Source organism: Canis lupus, chromosome 26, assembly GCF_011100685.1.
Source record: "Canis lupus familiaris isolate Mischka breed German Shepherd chromosome 26, alternate assembly UU_Cfam_GSD_1.0, whole genome shotgun sequence".
Taxonomy (NCBI): domain Eukaryota; kingdom Metazoa; phylum Chordata; class Mammalia; order Carnivora; family Canidae; genus Canis; species Canis lupus.
In genome coordinates, this window is record NC_049247.1 from 13,912,591 (window position 1) to 13,931,972 (window position 19,382).

At 38.4% G+C, this 19,382-nt stretch overlaps 1 protein-coding gene and 1 long non-coding RNA gene across 2 annotated transcripts in view; one reads left to right on the forward strand and one right to left on the reverse strand.

Annotated features, from left to right (window-relative positions):
- Positions 1-19,382, forward strand: part of FBXW8 (F-box and WD repeat domain containing 8) — a 120,955-nt gene that overhangs the window by 58,090 nt on the left and 43,483 nt on the right. Inside the window, exon 6 of the mRNA XM_038575223.1 lies at positions 18,031-18,227. Within this exon, the coding sequence (XP_038431151.1) occupies positions 18,031-18,227 (197 nt within the window). The remainder of the gene's footprint in view (positions 1-18,030; positions 18,228-19,382) is intronic.
- The window catches only part of LOC119866166, a 54,466-nt gene that overhangs the window by 18,098 nt on the left and 16,986 nt on the right, over positions 1-19,382 (reverse strand). The gene's annotated exons all lie outside the window — the stretch shown is intronic.

Sequence of the window (19,382 nt, forward strand, 5' to 3'; positions counted from 1 at the left end):
CCATGTTGAGCACAGAGCCTTACATGAGGCTCTATCCCACAACCCTGAGATGATGACCTGAGCCAAAACCAAGAATCGGGCACTTAACAGACTGAGCCACCCAGGTACCTGGAAGCCATTTTAACTATGAAGATACAAATAGGGTTAAAAATAAAAGAATAGGAAGTTATACAATGCAAACATATAAGAAAGCTGGAGTGGCTATATTACTTTCAGACCAAATAACTTTAGGGCAATGAATATTAGGAATAAAACGGGACTTTCATAATAAAGGGGTCAATTTATCAAATAGACTTCGTAATCCTAAATATGCATCTAATAACCTCAGGGGTGCCTGGGCAGCCTTAGTCAGTTAAGCGTTTGACTCTTGATTTTTGACTTAGGCATGACCCCAGGGTCATGAGATCAAGCCTCACATTGGCACTTCATGCTCAGTGAAGAGTTGGCTTGAGATTCGACTTTCTCTCTGTCCCTCCCCCAGCTCATGCTGTGTCCCTCTCTAAAATAAAATCTTAAAATGAAAAGCTGATAAGTGAAAAGGGAAATAGAGAAATTCATAATTATAGTGGAAATTTCAGGCACTTTTATTTCAGTAATTGATATAAGTAACTGGTAAGGTCATATACGATTGAACATTATCAGCCAACTTTACTTGACATTTATAGAACTTTCCATGCAACAAACTACAAAATACACATTCTTTTCAAGCAGAATCAGAATTTTGACCAAAATGGAGTATGTTCTGGGCCATAAAATTTGTTTCAGTGAATTTAAGAGGATTGAGGGGTGCCTGGGTGGCTCAGTCGGTTAAGCATTTATTTGCCTTTGGCTCAGGTTGTGATCACAGGGTCCTGGGATTGAGCCCTAGGTTGGGCTCCCTGCTCATGCCCTCTTTCACTCTCTTTCTCGCAGGTAAAACATAGTTTTTAATTTGAGAGGATTGAAATCCTGCAAAATATTCTCAAAGTACATTTTCCAACAACTATGAAATTAAAGTAAAAATAACAGAGCTCTGTAAAATCACTTATAAATAATTCATGAGTTAAAGAAGAAATCAGGAAATATTTTGAACTGAATGAGAATGAAAAACCATATCAAAATGTATAGAATGTAGCTGAAGCAGTGTTTAGAGGGAAATTTAAAGCAGTAAGTGCTTATATTATAAAAGAGATAAAGTCTCAAATCAGTGATATAACTTTTTACCTTAGCTAGAAAAAGAACAAAATAACCAGGAGAAATGTAGCAATAAAGGACAGGAATCACTGAAATTGAGAAAAAAACACAGAAAAATCAAGACTAGCTCCTTTAAAAAAAAATCAAGGTGACAGGCACTAGATAAAGTGATTAGGGGGAAAAATGCAACAGAGGGAAAATGTTTATAGATCCTAGAGATGTGAAAACTATAGTGAAAAATTATGAACAAGTTTATACCAGTAAGGGCGGCCCCGGTGGCGCAGCGGTTTAGCGCTGCCTGCGGCCCAGGGCGTGATCCTGGAGACCTGGGATCGAGTCCCACGTCGGGCTCCCAGCATGGAGCCTGCTTCTCCCTCTGCCTGTGTCTCTGCCTCTCTCTCTCTAGCTGTGTCTCTATGAATAAATAGATAAAATCTTTTAAAAAAAAAAGTTTATACCAGTAAATTCAGCCTCTTAGATGAAGTGGATAAATTGATTTTTTTTGAAAGCTACACATTACCAAAATTCACTTAAGAACTAGAAAATTAGAATGGCTCTATTTCCATTAAAGAAATGGAATTTGCGATGTAAAATTTTCTCATGAGGAAAAATACAAGCCCAGTACCTTCACTGGTGAATTCTACCAAGCATTTAAGGAAATAATACTAATTCTGTATACTTCCATAAAATAGGCTAGGAGGGAACACTTCTCAACTCCACTATCGAGACCAGCATTACCCTCATACCAAAACCAGGTAAAGAAGAAAAAATAACTAGTTTATGTTAACAAACTATAGATCAATATTCCACATGAACGTAGATGTAAAAATACCAAACAAAATACTGTTAAACTCAATTCTGCAATACATTAAGAGTATAAGAAATCATGGCAACTTAGGATTCACTCAAGAAATTCAAAGTTAGTTTAACATTTGAAAATCAATTCGGGGCAGCCCTGGTGGCGCAGCGGTTTAGCGCCGCCTGCAGCCCAGGGCGTGATCCTGAAGACCCTGGATCTAGTCCCACATCAGGCTCCCTGCATGGAGCCTGCTTCTCCCTCTGCCTGTGTCTCTGCCTCTCTCTCTCTCTGTGTCTTTATGAATAAATATATGAAAATCAATTCGTCATATTAACAGACTATAAAAGAAAAACCTGATGATCAACTCAATAGAAAAAACATTTGACAAAAACCATTTTGTACTGATGATTAAAGACTCTTAGCTGACTGATAAAGAAAGGAACCTTTCTGTGAAACACTTACAGATAACTTCATATGTAATGGTAAAAGACCATGCTTTCTCTAAATTGAAAACAAGGCAAGGATGTCCACTTTTACTACTGTTAAACATTGTACTGGAAGTCCTTCTTAGTTCATTAATGCAAGAGAAAGAAAAGGCATACAGAAAGGAAAGGAAAAAGTATAATTGTGGATAAATTGTCTATACCCCAAATCCTAAACCATCAACCAAATATTACTAGAACTAATAAGTATTTTTAGCTGTGTCACTGAGTATGAGGTCCATATGCAAAACCCAATTTTATTTCAAGTTAGCAACAAACAGTTGAAAATATAAGATTAATTAGGGATTAATTCAGCAAATACTCAGCAAAATAGGTGTAAGACCTATGTGCTGAAAACTATAAAATACTGAGCAAAATTAAATAAAGCAAAATACATAGTTATATCATGGGTTGAAAAACTGAATGCTGTTGAGATGTCCCCTGTCCCCTAATTGACCTAGAGATTCAATCCAAATCCAGTCAGAATCCCTAAGAGCTTTTTTTCTTTTAGTAGAAATTGATAAGCTGATTCTAAAATTTAAAATAATTTAGAATCTAAAATCCAAAAGAAAATGCATAAGACCAAGAATAGTGAAGAATGATTTTGAAAAAGAAGTACGAAGTTGGTAGTTACCCTACCCAATTTCATGATTTACTGTGAAATTGTAGTCATTAAGGTAGGGTGATACTGGGCTGAAGATAGACCAATGGAACAGAATAAAGCCCAGAAAAACACTGATTTTTAAAAAAAAATAAAAGTGCCAAGGTGATTCAATGAAGAAATGATCATCTTTTCAACAAGTGATGTTGAAACAAGCAGATGTCTATATGCCGTTTCATTCCTGCCTTTTCATTCCTCTACTCTTACTTCATACCATCTATAAATTAAATGGATTATAGACTTGAACATAAAACTTCTAGATAAAAAGAAAATCTTTCTGACCTTAGGTTGGGCAAAGATTTCTTAGGACACAGAGCACAAATTATAAAAGAAAAATGTTAGACTTCATCAAAATTAAAAACCTTTGATGTTGAAGATACTAAGAAAATGAAAAGGCAAGCCATAGACTAGCAGAAAATATTTGCAAAACACATGTCTGATATTTGACCTGCATCTAGAACATATAAAGAACTTTTATAATTCAAATATAAGAAGACAACCAATTAAAAGTGGCAAAAGGTTTGACTAGACGCTTCGTTCACCAGAGAAGACCTATAAATGTTGAGTAAACACATGAAAGGATATTCATCATTAGTCATTAGGGAAATGTAAATTAAAACTGTTATGAAATATACTGTTACACACAGTACACCTGACTTAAAAAGTCTGATAATGCTAAGTGTTGATGAGACTATGGAGCAGTCAGCACTTTCATTCCTTGCTCGTGGGAATGCAAAATGATAGCCACATTGGAAAATACGTTAGCAGTTTCTTTTTTTTTTTTTTTTTTTTTTAATTTTTATTTATTTATGATAGTCACAGAGAGAGAGAGAGAGAGAGAGAGAGAGGCAGAGACACAGGCAGAGGGAGAAGCAGGCTCCATGCACCGGGAGCCCGATGTGGGATTCGATCCCGGGTCTCCGGGATCGCGCCCTGGGCCAAAGGCAGGCGCCAAACCGCTGCGCCACCCAGGGATCCCACGTTAGCAGTTTCTTATAAGGAACTCCCACTCATATATTATCCAGGAGAAGGAAAACTTGTGTTCACACAAAAACTTAAATATTTATAGGATTTTATTCATGATCACTCCAAACTGGAAACAACCTAGATATGTATTGATCAGTAAATGAATACAATTGTAATACATACCATGGTACATGACATGTCAATAACAAACTACAGGTATATGCAACAGTATAGACAAATCTCAATAGCATTAATGCTAAGTAAAAGAAGCCAGACACTAAAAAGCATATACTATATAATTCCATTTATGTAGGATTCTAGAGGAAGCAAAACTAGGACAAAAAAACAAGTGAGTATTTGCCAGGGGCTGGGGCCAAGGGATGATGACTGCCTGTAAAGCTTTGATGGAAATATTCTGTTATGACTGGTGGTGGTTGTTACAGGACTGTATTTATCTGTTCCCATCATATTGTGCACTTAAAGTCGATGAGTTTTTTTTTCATGTAGGTTATAGCTCAATAAAACAGATTTTTAAAAAGACCAAAAAGTACTATTTTAATACTTTTTACAATATAGTTGGTGCTACTCTTGCAAAGTTCTGTTTTGTTGCTTTTTGCTCATCAGGAAAGAACAGGGTCTCTGAGGTGTATTAGAGTGGAAAGAAGAGTGCTTTCCTGCTCAGCTCTATATTTGAGTTGGTGATCAAGACAGAGAATTCCTCTGGTGGCTCTGTGGTCACTGGAACACATTTAGCAATTGAAGGGTTTTTTTCTTATTTTAAATTCTAAAGTAATCCTTTGTGATGAAATCTGGACCTATTTTCAAAGAGATCCAAAATAGTGGATATTGTATATATGGGATCATAGTGGTAGTAGGCATGGCCAAAAATAGCAGCTATATGGGCTCTGAATTGTGCCTTCTATCTTGCTTTTAACTCTACTCTCAAATAGGACTTAAAACCCAGAATGGTTCAGTATTACAAAAAGAAATTCCTGGATAAACATCTCTCCCCAAGCCTTTATTCCAAGGCCATGGCAGACTTTTCTGCATATTTTTAAGACTGTATGACCTTTGATATAAATACCTGGACTAGCTTATTCTAATTCCTAAGAGTTGGAAGCAGATATTGTGCTATTTTAGTAATACTGAATATAGCTAATGCCTAGATCTTGGTTTATTTCTTTGTGGGTTTTTTGTTTGTTTTTTTAGATCTTGGTTTCTAAATATTACTAATTCTTCAGTAAAAAGGAACCTGTGCTAGAGGAGGCAAATTTCAGGATGAGTCTGAAATGTCTTGTGGGGCCAGAAATTAAGGATGTTAAAAAAAGAGAGAGAAAGAGAGAGAGAGAGAAGGGGGAGGTTCTTTTTATAGGACTGTGGAACCAAACTAGAGTTCCTTCCCAACAGCAATATTGGGGACAATTTGAGCAACAAAATATGATAGTAATGGATTATAACCTATAGAATAAAAAAAGTAAGTATCTGCAAGCTCATGCAGATATAAATAATTGAATGAATAAGCAAGGGAGAAGAGACAGCTCTTCCTTACAGCAGCATTTCAATTAATGACTTTGAATATGGAGAAGGGTGATGAAAATAGAAATTCATTTGGAAAGCACCACAATAATTGTTGCAGGCAGAATCATCCATGGATGCTAAAAGTAGTGTTATGAGAAACAGGATATTTGCATAGTTTCAAATTATGCCTCCATAAGCAAAAAATTGTAACTTTATAATGGAGAAATCTGGCTTTAACCACCTAAACCAAGTGGTGAAAGTTAGCATTACCAGCAATGAGAAATTGACATCATGTGCCTCCTGGTACACTGAAAAGGTACAACATTAACTTCTGTTCTATTTTTACCAAAAATGCATCACCTGATTTTAAACATGACTGAACATCAGACAACTAAGAGATCTATAAGATACCTGGTTAGTACTTTTCAAGGGGCAGGAGCAGGAAGGACAAAGATAGACTGAGCAATTGTCTCAAATTATAGGAAGGAGACCATTAAATGCAACATGGAATTCTGGATTAGATCCTGGACCAGGAAGAAGTTGTTGGTGGACCATTTGGTGAGATGGGAGTAAGGTCTGTAAATTAAACAACTTGTATCAATGTTAATTTCCTGACTTTCATCATGTTACTGTGGTTGTATAATATGTTAATACTTGGGGAAGCTGGGTGAAGGGTTTACTTTAACTCTTCTTTTTGGATAATATCTAGGGCTTTTTTTTTAAAGAAGTGTGAAATATTTCAAAATTTAAAAAAAGATCATTAAACAAGATTAGATTCTTTTTCTCATAGTGATTTAATGCCATGTTTTTTCTGTTAAATAATTACTAGGGGAAAAAATGCCTTTTCCTTTACTGTTTGGTTGAATTGGGAGACTGAATTAGATGACTCTAGCCTAGTGGTGGTTATACAATTAGGAATTCTCAGCATACTTTCTGTATCTTTCTGTTTATTCTTTGGTTCTTCCTTCCCCCTTTCATTTAATGCATGATGGTATGAAATGGTATTTCATTTCTAAAGTATACTTTTCAAAGAATGATATAACCATTTTATTTTAAATGTCAATATTTAGTAATATGCCAGAAATTCGGGTTTTTTTTGGCCACTACTTAAAACTTATAATAAATTAGTTTTGTCAGTTTTATATATAAGATGTCAAAGGACACATGATTTCACTCATGTGGAATTTAAGAAACAAAGGAGCAAGGGGAAGTGAGGGAAAAATAAAACAAAATGAAATCAGAAAGTAAGACAAACCATAAGAGACTCTTAATCGTAGGAAACAAACTGAGGGGGTGCCTGGGTGGCTCAGTCAGTTAAGCATCTGCCTTCCTCTTGGATCATGATCCCAGGGTCCTAAGATCAAAATTTGAGTTGGGTTCTGTGCTCAGTGGGGAGTCTGCTTCTCCCTCTCCCTATGCCCCTCCCCCCTGTTCATGCTCTTTCTCTGTCTTAAATAAATAAAATCTTTAAAAAATAAAAAATAAAGAGAAAGAACAAGGAGACTAAGACTTACCGAATACCATTCTTGACCTAAGCCCCATGCTGGGCTCTCATGCACTAGTCTGGTCAGAAGTGGTGGCAATGTTACAGACTCCGATGGAGTTTAATTCACCATAACCCATCATTGAGTCAGCAGAATTTGTTGTTGTTTTTGAAAGATTTTATATATTTGACAACACAAGCAGGGGAATGGCAGGCAGAGGGAGAGGAAGAAGCAGGTTCCCTGCTGAGCAAGTAGCCTGATGGAGGACTTGATCCTAGGACCCCATGCTCATGACCTGAGCCAAAGGTAGACACTTAACTGACTGAGCCATCCAGGCACCCCTAGCAGTAGAATTTGTATATCAGAGTTAAATATGGATTATAAAATTATGCGGATTGTGATCAGAAAAAATAAAAAAAGAAATCTTGTCACTAATATTATTTATAAAGATGTATATACAATTTATAATAAAATTTTTGATATGGTATTACATGCAGAAAAAACTTAAATTGTACCAAAGGACGTATAGTAGAGAGTGTTCTTTCTCTACCTACCACCACCTACCCTCTGAGTCCCCCACTACCACAATCTTTTCTCTAGAGGTATCACCTACTACCAGTGTCTGATAGACTCTTCCAAGATATATTCTGTGTTATGTTTATGTTGCTCAGTTATATTGTAGGAAAAAAATTGGCTTCAGTTAGTGGGTGCATGCACAGTGATATCTCTTTTACATTCTCTGCCTTCTTGGCACTTCCCCTTGTAGAAGAGCTGGTCCAGATGCTTCCCCATGAATCTGTTTTTCCTTTGAGTTTGTCAACTGTAAATTCTTCTACTTAGTCACATTGTCCTAGTCTTACAATATGTTGTTTGACTCCTTTTCAATTTCCTGTCTCTTTTTGTTTATTTTTCAAACATTTTTCATCTGCTTTCACACTGCTAAATATACTCAGCTTGCTTGCTTCTTGACTCAGTGTCTGCTTTGGCGATCTCCTATCTGGTCACCGATTTGCTTCTGCCTAACCAGTTGCTTTATTGGATCAAGAGCCCATTCGGATGCTCTTGTCAGTCTAAAGTATAGCTTCCAGGATGGTTTCACATTTATTGTTTTTCTCCGTAAGCAGCAGAGTTCAGCTTTATGGTTGTGTTCAGCTGCAGTATTGAGGGTGGACGTGCACGGTAGATTTTTTTTTTTTAAAGATTTTGTTTATTCATGAGAGACACAGAGAGGCAGAGACATAGGAAGAGAGAGAAGCAGACTCCCCCTGGGGAGCCCAATGTGGGACTCGATCCCAGGACCCTGGGATCATGACCTGAGCCAAAGGCAGATGCTTAACCACTGAACCACCCAGGTGTCCTTGCTTTCGCTTTCTTAAGAATTTAACCCCTCATCATGATTCTTGTTTGCACTGATATTAATCTCCACCCCTAGCTGCCTCTTCCATAAAATCAAAAGTTGTTTTGTCCTTTCAGACTTTATGCTACCTTTACATCTCTAGCACACATTTTGTAGTGATGTTGTATGGACTTAATGAATGAGGAAGTACACATTTAATGAGTACAGTGGGTAGATCTTACATTTTTGTTAAAATGCTTTTTTTCTTGTTGAGGAATTTTTCATGACTCCTGTTTACTTATAGGCAAGTCGAGAAAATGTATGTGATGGAAATGGAAGTTACCAGCTGTTTTTACAAATAGTTTCATTCACTGTCTCTGAATGGTAGTTAAATGATCCTGCTACTTGCCTACAGCAGTGCCTCCTTATCTGTATTATTTCATCTTCTGCAGCTTTAGTTACCCCTGGTCCACAGCAGTCTGGAAGCAGGTGATCCTCCTTCTGACGTGTCAGCAGGTCAGGAGTGGCCTAGCGCTCATCACAACACCCTAACCTCACTGCATGTCCTCACACAGGCCTCTTACCCTCTCACACCTTCACAAGAAGAAGAGTAAGTTCAGTATAGTAAGGTGTATTGAGAAAGAGACACATTCACATAACTTGTCACAGTATATCATCATAATTGTTCTATTTTAGTATTATTGATCTCTTCCTGAGCTTTTTTTATAAGTAAAATTTTATCATAGGTATATACGTAAAGGAAAAAACAGAGTACATAGCACATTTGGAACTATCCACCATCAGACATCTCCTGGGCGTCTTGGGAACGTATCCCCTCAGATAAGGTGGGGAAGCTGCTGTGGTAAGATACTGACCCAAGCCTCAGGCATTTATTCTGCAAGCTCAAGTGGAGGGGAGCTCATAGCTAAAATAAGCGCTAAAGACCACAAGATGCTCTATGGGTTCAGGAGGTGACCAGTCTGTGACTTTCTAAACTGTTAACCTGTTTTAAATTTTATGGTGTGTGAAAAAGATCAAAGGGGAGGGGCAGTGCCAATTGATGTGGTGTTTTTTTCCCCCCCAAAACCAGTTCAGCAGTTATTTACCTTTCAAGCAATTAACATAATTACCATTATGCTAAAAAGTAATTTTGGAAAGTTCTGCCCTGAGCTCTTACGACTCCACTGGGACAGTTTTAGTTGGGACTTATCTTTTTGATGGAAGCCTAATTGCAATTTTGGCTTTGTGCACACAAACAGAAGCAGCTAATTGTTTAGGCAAATAGCAGATTAATTTAAATATGCATCCCTAATAAAACAAAAATGGTATCCATTATGGTCCTTGTTCCCAGGACGAGGAATATAAATATTCTGTGCAAGTACCATTAGGCAGAGGTCTTAAGGATTGTTGACATTATTTCACAGTGGTAGCACTTTCCTGATATCGAGTAATCTTTACAAAAGCTAACATAAATCAGTTTAAACTCATTTAGATCCCATTTCCACTATGTGCAGTTTCATTACCACACTCTGGCTGGCCTCCTCAGGGAGGTGGGAGGGGCATGTTGCAAACTGGCATGGGTGCCCATTCACAGCTGCTGAGCAGGCTTTATGTCTCCTCAAAAGACTGGCCATCGTTACTCATGTCATTGTTAACGACTGTTCCTAGTCGAGAGTGAACTCAGAGTTCCTTCAGCCCTGCTGCTGCCTGTCAAGGTGGAGAGTGCTGAGCCCATCGAGCAGGTGGGACCACCAAGCCCCACTCCTGTCTCCTTGATTGGGCTGGTCGCCTTCACTCATTGTGCTCTTCCAGATTTTTTGAGAGACCCTTTTTCTTCTTTTGTCTACGTCCTTTTCATATTTCTCATGAATGAAGCCATATTGTTGTAAGCCCAGTGCTAGCTCGGAGTTAAACATTTTTTATCCAGCTATTGAGGTGTCGTCAGGAAGAGAGAAAGACACCTGCTCTCCTTTTAGTTTCCCTGGGGTGGGGCAAATGGGGGCTGTAAGCTCTGGCTCTTAGAGATTATGCCTTGTTCAGGAAATTATAGCAACGACCTGCTTTTCAAATCACTACTGAGGAGCTACACAGAACCTCCCCCTTAAATTTGCTAAGACCTTTTGTTTTATATTGACTGGATTTGCAGGATAAATGTAGTAGGAACTTTTCGGAGTGTCTCCTCACTCCAGCGAACCTCCTTAGCCCCTGGAGAGGGACACATTCATAGTATTTGACTTAGTCTCTGGCCTCAGTTGGTTGGACAAGGATGGGGACTGGCGGCCTTGTGGGCAGCTTATTCATCGACTGAGATGTGGCATTCAGGCCTCACACTTTTAGTCTTGGTTGTGTCCTTGGAGTAGAAAACCCCACAGAATGGGGAGGATTGAAAGCTGGCTTGTGGGGAGAAAGAAAAGAATTAAACAGTTGCAGAGGCAAGATCAGTGGTGTATACAGAAGACATACACTGCCCTGGTATTCTGAATGTCTTTCTATTCTCTGATTCAGATTCCTTACAATCCTCCAGCTCTACTTCTTGCCCTTGGGTTCCGTGAAATAGCCCTATTCCTTTCCAATTGGTTTCCCTTTGGTATTTAAGCAAATTTCAATGAATTTCTGTTTCTTAGAACCAAAGGTCCCTTGCTAAAACCTGAGATGTACTTTCAGCAAACCTTTATTGACAGTCAGCCACTTTCATCAGCCACATTGCCAGTGATGTTCTGAATTCACTGACATAGGGAATATGGGAGAAAAAGGACACAATCCTGCCACTTCAGAAGTCTACACAATATCAAGAGCCAAAGAATCCCTATTATTGCTGTTTCTGTGAAATAAAACATGGCCTTTCAAATGAATTTATATCAGATTTTAAAAATTACCACTTATTTGGGGTCCCTGGGTGGCGCAGCAGTTTAGCGCTTGCCTTTGGCCCAGGGCGCGATCCTGGAGACCCGGGATCAAATCCCACGTCGGGCTCCCAGTGCATGGAGCCTGCTTCTCCCTCTGCCCGTGTCTCGGCCTCTCTCTCTCTCTCTCTGTGTGACTATCATAAATACATAAAAATTAAAAGAAAAACTTAAAAATTACCACTTATTTGACAACTGAATATATTTGGCTCTGACAGGCATTGACTTACTCCTTCCTTAATGTCTTGTAATGGTTGTGCATCCAGGTCAACTTGAAATGTCTGGAAAAATTAGCTGCCCCTTCTTTGGGGATATTAAAAAAATGTGACAAAATGACAAAACATTAAGCTTATTCATTTTCCTATTGCACTTTGTATTTTCTGTTATGTGTTTGTTTCTCTCAAATGTGGGTTTTATGAAAAGAGGGGTCATATCCTCTCTGCCCCCCAGACAAGATGCTTGATAGCTGCCCCAAGAATGTTCGCCCCATGCAGTCAATGACTTCCTTACTTCATTTTGTCTTGTTTGCTGTAGTTTCCTTGGTGCCTAGAATAGTGGATGACCTGAAGCAGAGGCTTAGCAAACACTTATTGAATGTATTGCCGCATCAATTCCCTTTTGGCTAAATGTTGGTTAACAAGGAGTTATTGGGTTGGGGGGAAATCAGCTACAATATTCTAAGACATTCTTATAATTCCAGTATTGTTCAAGTCCCTGCAGTGTTGGGATTGTAAAAGTAGCCATGATGTAACTATTAACTGATAGATCGATCATTTATACAATTAACTTCCACTCAACCATCTCTCCCTATTTGCTGCTGTATCTGTTCCTGCCCACCTTGCCCATGTGCTTTTGGGTCAAGTATCCAGCAACACAGCTGGAAAGTTAAATTGCAAATCTTGCAAAAACGGCAGGATTTAATGTTAAAAGTGATATTGGAAGAGCATTAGAAGGGGATCCCTGGGTGGCGCAGCGGTTTGGCGCCTGCCTTTGGCCCAGGGCGCGATCCTGGAGACCCGGGATCGAATCCCACATCGGGCTCCCGGTGCATGGAGCCTGCTTCTCCCTCTCCCTATGTCTCTGCCTCTCTCTCTTTCTCTCTCTGTGACTATCATAAATAAATAAAAATCTAAAAAAAAAAAAAAAAGGAAGAGCATTAGAAGCGGTAATTACATGGGTAAATACACATGGCCTTTTTTTCTTACTATTTAAGTCTCTTTGAAAGAGAATCATCACCTTATGCAAAAGTGATAACAATGTACCTGGGTTTCATAACATACGTAGAGATAAAAAATATGACAACAATAGCACAGAGGCTGGAGGGCAGGAAGTGAAAGTGCATTGCGGTGAAGATCTCATGCTTCCTGTGAAGTGGGCCAGTATCTTTGGGAGGCAGACCAGTAAGTTAAAGATGAATGCTAGGGATCCCTGGGTGGCGCAGCGGTTTGGTGCCTGCCTTTGGCCCAGGGCGTGATCCTGGAGACCCGGGATCGAATCCCACATCGGGCTCCCGGTGCATGGAGCCTGCTTCTCCTTCTGCCTGTGTCTCTGCCTCTCTCTCTCTCTGTGTGACTATCATGAATAAATAAATAAAATCTTAAAAAATAAAAAAATAAAAAAAAATAAAGATGAATGCTAAAATCCTAAAGTGGCCACTAAAATAACAAAGAGATTTGGCTAATGAGCCAACAAGAGAATTAAAAGGGAATAAACACACATTCAGGTAATCCAAATAGTCTAAAAGAAGGCAGAAAAAAGAGAAAAATGAGAGCTGAGAATAAGGGGGGACAAACAGCCAAATGGTAGGTTAAACTCATTCATGCCTATGACTACACCAAAGGTAAGTAGTCTAAACACTCCAGTTAAAAGCAAGACCAATTACATGTTGTCTACGAGAAACTCATTTCAGATTGAAGACACATGGCAAAGAGAAAGAACAGAAAAATACATACTGTGCTAACACTGATCAGAAGAAAGCTGGAGTGCCAAAGTAGACAAAGTAGATCTCAGAGCAAAAAATAGAACCATAGATAAAAAGGGGCATTTCATACAACAAAGGTCACTTCATCCAGATGGCATAACATCCTTAAATGTTTATGTGTCTAACAGTGGTCTCTGAGGACTGTGCCATTGACAAGGGAAAGTCTGAGTTTTATACTTTGTGGTTGAAGGAAGTAGAATTGACACAGATGATGATGATGCCATAAGCATTCAGAAAAAAAGAATGTAGCCATTGAATTGAGTGAACCCTAGAATATGTTTTCCAGAAAGACCCTTCTTAGGATAGTTCTGTGAAACTCAACCTTCCAGCAAAGGCCATTTTATTGCATATGATTCTATTGAAATAATGATGCCAACAAAACCAAGTAGTTGATTAATAATGAAAAATGTGTTTATAGATAAACTCCATGTGTGCTTAGAGTGAGCTGTGGTTGAAGAACTTCCACATTTGGCAGAATCCAGGCAAGCCTAGGTCATTTACTCGTGGAGCTCATAGTTATTTTATGCACTGTAGATGCAACCGCATATCCAGCACTTTCCCAGCTAAATCCCAGCCCAGCCTCATCCCATACCAAGTGGCTTTGGACCAGTTGTTTAACCACTCAGAGCTTTTGCTCCCTTTTGTAAAATGAGGATAATGATGTTCCTTCCAAAATGGAAGTGAGTACTCAATGAGAGTAGACAAATGAAAGTGTCTGAATACTCGAAAGCTCTATGCAAATTACAATTTTTATTTCTCATCACTGATTATTGTGATGTGTCCAAACAAATGCAAACAAAGGTAATGCAGAAGTGTTTGGAGGAGCCACATCTTGGAATATGCCTATCTCCTCTTTAATGAGTAGAGCCATTGGCATTTTCTGCAGCCTATTTCTTCTGAGTCAGAGTGGAAAGAATTAGCCAGAATATTTGCCAGGGGAATGTGTTGTGGAGCCTTTTGTGATCTGCTTATCCCCTGAGTTTATCACAATTCTTAGAAAGGAACACTGTCTTATGTCTGCAGCAACATTTGACATGAAGAAAGCTCGGCTTTTGTTTGTAATCACCTACTTTGCCTACTAGCAGTTCAGAAGTCTTGCAAAGCAGCCCACACGTATTATTTTCTTCTGTCTGCATTTCTCTAGTGCTGAATGGTGCTTTATAGTAAGATCCTAAGTTCAAAGCATGTGCTATTTATAGACAGAACAAGTCAAGGAACAAAGATGGGAAGATGGATTGCAAAGAGAAGAAAAGTGAAAAAGCTTTATCTGTTTTAGGTAATAGGAAGTTACAGGAATAAAGACTGGATTTTTAGATGAGCAACAGAAGAAATTTGCATTATTAATTAAATATACTTTACAACATGGCAGGCCCTACAGAACACATAAAAAGGTAGGAATGGTTAGCCTTTTGCATAGTTTTTGTCCTTTCATCTGTGTGACAGACCTATGTGGTAGGTAGTTTATCTTCAGTTGTACAGATGAGGAGACAGGCTCACAGCTTCAAGTAACTTGCTCAGGGTCTTCAGTTAGCAAGTGGTAGAGCTGGATTTGAATTCAGATAAGCCAGACTGTTATTTCTGTACTATCATTTCTCAGTGAATTTTGAAAAATCAGTAGTAATTGAACAGGACCTTATCGAGCATGATACAGACAGTAATTATTTTCTTGGGTAAATCTTTGAGGTGAAAGAAGTAGGTAGAAATGATAAAAAGTTATTTTTTGGCAGGAAAAGATGAAGTGGCACCCCAAATACAGGGAAGTTTGTTTATGTATATTTTTAAGATTTATTTATTTTAGAGTGTGAGCAGGGAGAGAAGGGCAGAGAGAGAGAAAGAAAAAGAGAGAAACTCAAGCAGACTCCCTGCCAAGCACAGAGCCCCACACAGGGCTCAATCTCACAACCCTGAGATCATGACCTGAGCTGAAACCAAGAGACGCTTAACTGACTGAGCCACCCAGGTGCCCCCAAAAGTTTATATTTCTCATAGAAAAGTGTAAGTTCCTGCAGACAACTGGTGCTCAGGCTTGAGTATATATATGTATGTGTGTGTGTGTGTGTGTGTGTGTGTGTGTGTGTGTGTGTACATATCCCTAGAGTTTCTGCTGCCCTCAAATCTGCATGTCTAACAAGCCCCCAGGTGACTCTGCCGCTGCTGCTGCTGCTGGCCTGGGGACCACACTTGTGTTTCACTGCTGCAGACCATTGGAGAAAGGTGGAGATGTGGCCAGTGTAAGAGGAATTCATCTGGGAATTCATCATATAAAAGAAAGCACCACTGCTCACTGTGGCTGGAAGAGTGTGATGTGAGGGAAGGATGTAAAATACAAGAACCTTGTAGAGTATAGGTTAATGGCTGTCTTCATTATCTGGCTAGCATCTAGAGCAGTGCCCTGTCTATAACATGCTCAGTAATTGTTTGCATGATGTCTCACACCTGTTAGAATGGCTGTCATCAAGATAAGTGATGACAAATGCTGATGAGAATGTGGAGAGAAAGGATCCTTTATGCACTGCTGGTGGGAATGGAAATTGGTGCAGCCACTCTGGAAAACAGTGTGGAGGTTCCTCAAAAAACTAAATATAGAACTACCATATGAGCTAGCAATCCCACTTCTGGGCTTATATCCAAAAGGAAATGAAATCACTGTCCCAAAGAGATTTCTGTACCCCCATCCCATGTTCATGGCAGCATTATTCACAATAGCAGAGATATGGGAACAACATAAATGTCCATTGATGGATCGATGGATAAAGAAACTTTGAGGAATCCGTGGGTGGCTCAGCAATTTGGCGCCTGCCTTTGGCCCAGAGCGCCATCCTAGAGTCCCAGGATCGAGTCCCACGTCAGGCTCCTGGCATGGAGCCTGCCTCTCCTTCCTCCTGTGTCTCTGTCTCTGTCTCTCTGTCTCTTTCTCAAATAAATAAATAAATAAATCTTTAAAAAAAAGAAAATTTGGTATTCCTATACAATGGAATACTATTCAACCATAAAAAGAAGGAAAGCCTGCTATTTGCAACAATATGCGCGAACCCTGAGGGCAGTATGCTAAGTGAAATAAACCAAAGGAAAAACAAATAATGTATGATCTCATGTGGAATTTAATAAAACAACAAACTCTGAACAGATCTGTGATTCCTGAGGGCTGGAGGTGTAGGGGAAATGGATGAAGGTGGTCAAAAGGTATATAAACTTCCAGTTATAAGATAAATAAGCTCTGGGGATCTAATATACAACATGATGATATCGTTAATACTGTATTGTATATTTGAAAGTTGCTAAGAGAGTAGATCTCAAAATTTCTCATTATAAGGAAAAATTTGTTAATTATGTGAGGTGATGGATGTTAACTAAACTTTGGTGATCATTTCACAATATATGCATATATCAAATCATTATGTTGCACAACTTAAACTTACACAATGTTGTATGTCAGTTGTATCAGTAAAACTGGGAAATAATTGTTGAATGAATGAATAATTAGAATGAATTAAGAATTCCATATGTTAGAAATATTCAAGGAGCGCCTGGGTGGCTCAGTTGGTTAGCCATCCAACTGTTGATTTCGGCTCAGGTCATGGTCTTAGTTCATGGGATCAAGCCCCATATGGGCTCCACACTCAGCAGGGAGTCTGCTTGAGATTCTCTCTTCCTTTCCCTCTGCCCCTCCCTGCTCACATGCTCATTTGCAGTCACTTTCTCTCCTCTCTAAAATAAATAAAATCTTTTTTAAAAAAATTCAGCAATTGATATATGTTCTCCCATTCTTTTTAAGTCTCTCTTATAAAAACATTTTCTAGAATTTATCTTTTTGGTAGAAATAATTTTGGGGAAAATCTTCAGAATATATAAGAGGATATATAGTAAAATGCCTTCCTACTCTTATCTCTTCTGTTTCTTTCCTTCAAGACCAATCATTAGTAAAGTTTCTTGGGTCTCCTTCCTACACAAGGATAGTCTATGTATATGTGTGTTTGTGTATAAATTTGTTAAAACATATACCACTATTCTGTCCTTTATTCTTTTCATTTAGTAATATATTTTGTTGATCATTTCATTTTCTTATACATAAGGGTGACTCAGTCTTGTTTGGTCATTTTTAATTTAAATTCCAAAGTGTGGTGAACATTTACATTAATTTTTTAAATTAATTATTAATATTTTTGACATAATTAAAAACAGTACAAAAAGAACAGTACAGTGACTATCCTATATACATTTGTAATTTGGTAAATATTATCAAATTGCCTTCAAAGTTGGGTGAATTAGTTTACATCCCCAGCAACAATTTAAGATATTTAAATATAGATAGAATTTATTAAGATAGAGGATAGAATTTATTTTCCCATATCCTCAACAAAATGTTTTATGAAAATTTTCACCTTTGTCAATTTGATTGATAAAAAATAATATTCTATTCCCGTTTTTATTTATATTTTTCTAATTGTGAGTGACTTTTTGTTTTTTTATTTTTATGTCAGTTGTATTTCTTTTTCAGTGGCCAAGATGCTCATGTCCTTTGCTCAATTCTTAATTGCTTTTTTCCTTGAACTTTAGGAACTCTTTATTAAGGAAATTAGTCCTTTGTTATATGTGATGCAAATTGATCATTTACCTTTTAGTTTTCTTTATATTGCACAATTGTTTTTATAATTGTGCATTCTAAGTGAATTTAAAATGGTTACCTGCAAAAAAAATGGCTACCTGCATTGTTTTTCTCTACATAGGATTTCTTAATATTTGGGATCTAAGGACTGGAAAGTATCCTGTCCATCGTTTTGAGCATGACGCAAGAATACAGGCACTAGCCCTCAGCCAGGAAGATGCAACTGTTGCCACAGCTTCTGCTTTTGATGTTGTGATGTTACGCCCCAATGAGGAGGGGTATTGGCAAATCACTGCTGAATTTGAAGTTCAGAAACTGGTAAGCTTTTTAGTCCAGTCACCGTATTCACCATTCTGGAATCTCCAGGTCTCATAGGGACAGATGGTAATGATGGTGGCAGCTCCTGTTCACTCATGGCTTCCTGTGGGCCTTAACATTTCTAAATCTCACAGTAGCTTTGCAAAATAGATAGTATTCTTTCCCCCAGTTACCAAAAAGCCAATAGAGGCTTAGAGCCAATCTGAGGCTTTGCCCAGATCTCAAAGCTAGGAAGTTGTGCTTCAAGCCTCAGGGCTGACTTTAAGGCTAAGGTTTCTCATCTGGGTCTGAAGCTGTGGTCCTCAGCTTTCTTCACATTCACCCCTGGAAATCTGAGCTTGGTTTCTGGCCTATTATAGAAGTGAAAATGAATTCAGTGGTATCATCCCAGTCCATATGGGAAGGAAGATTTCCATCCTGCACTTTCTTCCGCCTAAGATTTTCTCACCTGGAATTAAAAGTAACTCCTGAGTGAAAATAAATTTAAGTCAGTGTTAATTGGATAGCCGCGTTCCAGGGTGTCCTGTGTGAGACTCAGCCAACCTTAAGACCTCTTCACATAGATCCTATCTCCAAGTATAGTTGTACTTGAGCCTCCATGTTTATATGGCAGGAGATGATTTTGTGGTAAGAAGAAAGAGCTCAAATCTGTGCTAAATTTAGATTTAATTTAAACACTTGATTTTGGCAGTACTGGAGGAGTGAACAGAAAAGCCGGTATTGAATGATGAATTGGTGGTCTAACCCAGAACAGATCTTGTTCTCCTCCCTTTCTCACCCTGCTAGAAATCTTGTTAGGCTTGAGTAACTAAAAAGCCATGGTGTCACCACTTCACCCCAATAAGCTTCTCGTCCCTTAAAGACCAATTTCTACAGTTTGGGTGGTGGTTTCCCCAAACAGCCTGATGCTCCTTTTGGAGTTTTATTAGAAAAATGTGGAAGTACTATCTTTCTGTTTGTTCTTAAAACTACCATAGTGTTTATTATTTGGTCTCTACCTAAAGAACATTCTACACTAGCAATAATTATATGAATTCAGACAATTATTTAAGATGTGAGTTCCTCTATACAGGGTAAATCCTGCCTTGGCAATAAGGTGGTGTTCTGGCATAGACTAGAAGCTTTTTGAAGTAGTTTATAGCTCTTGGCGAATGG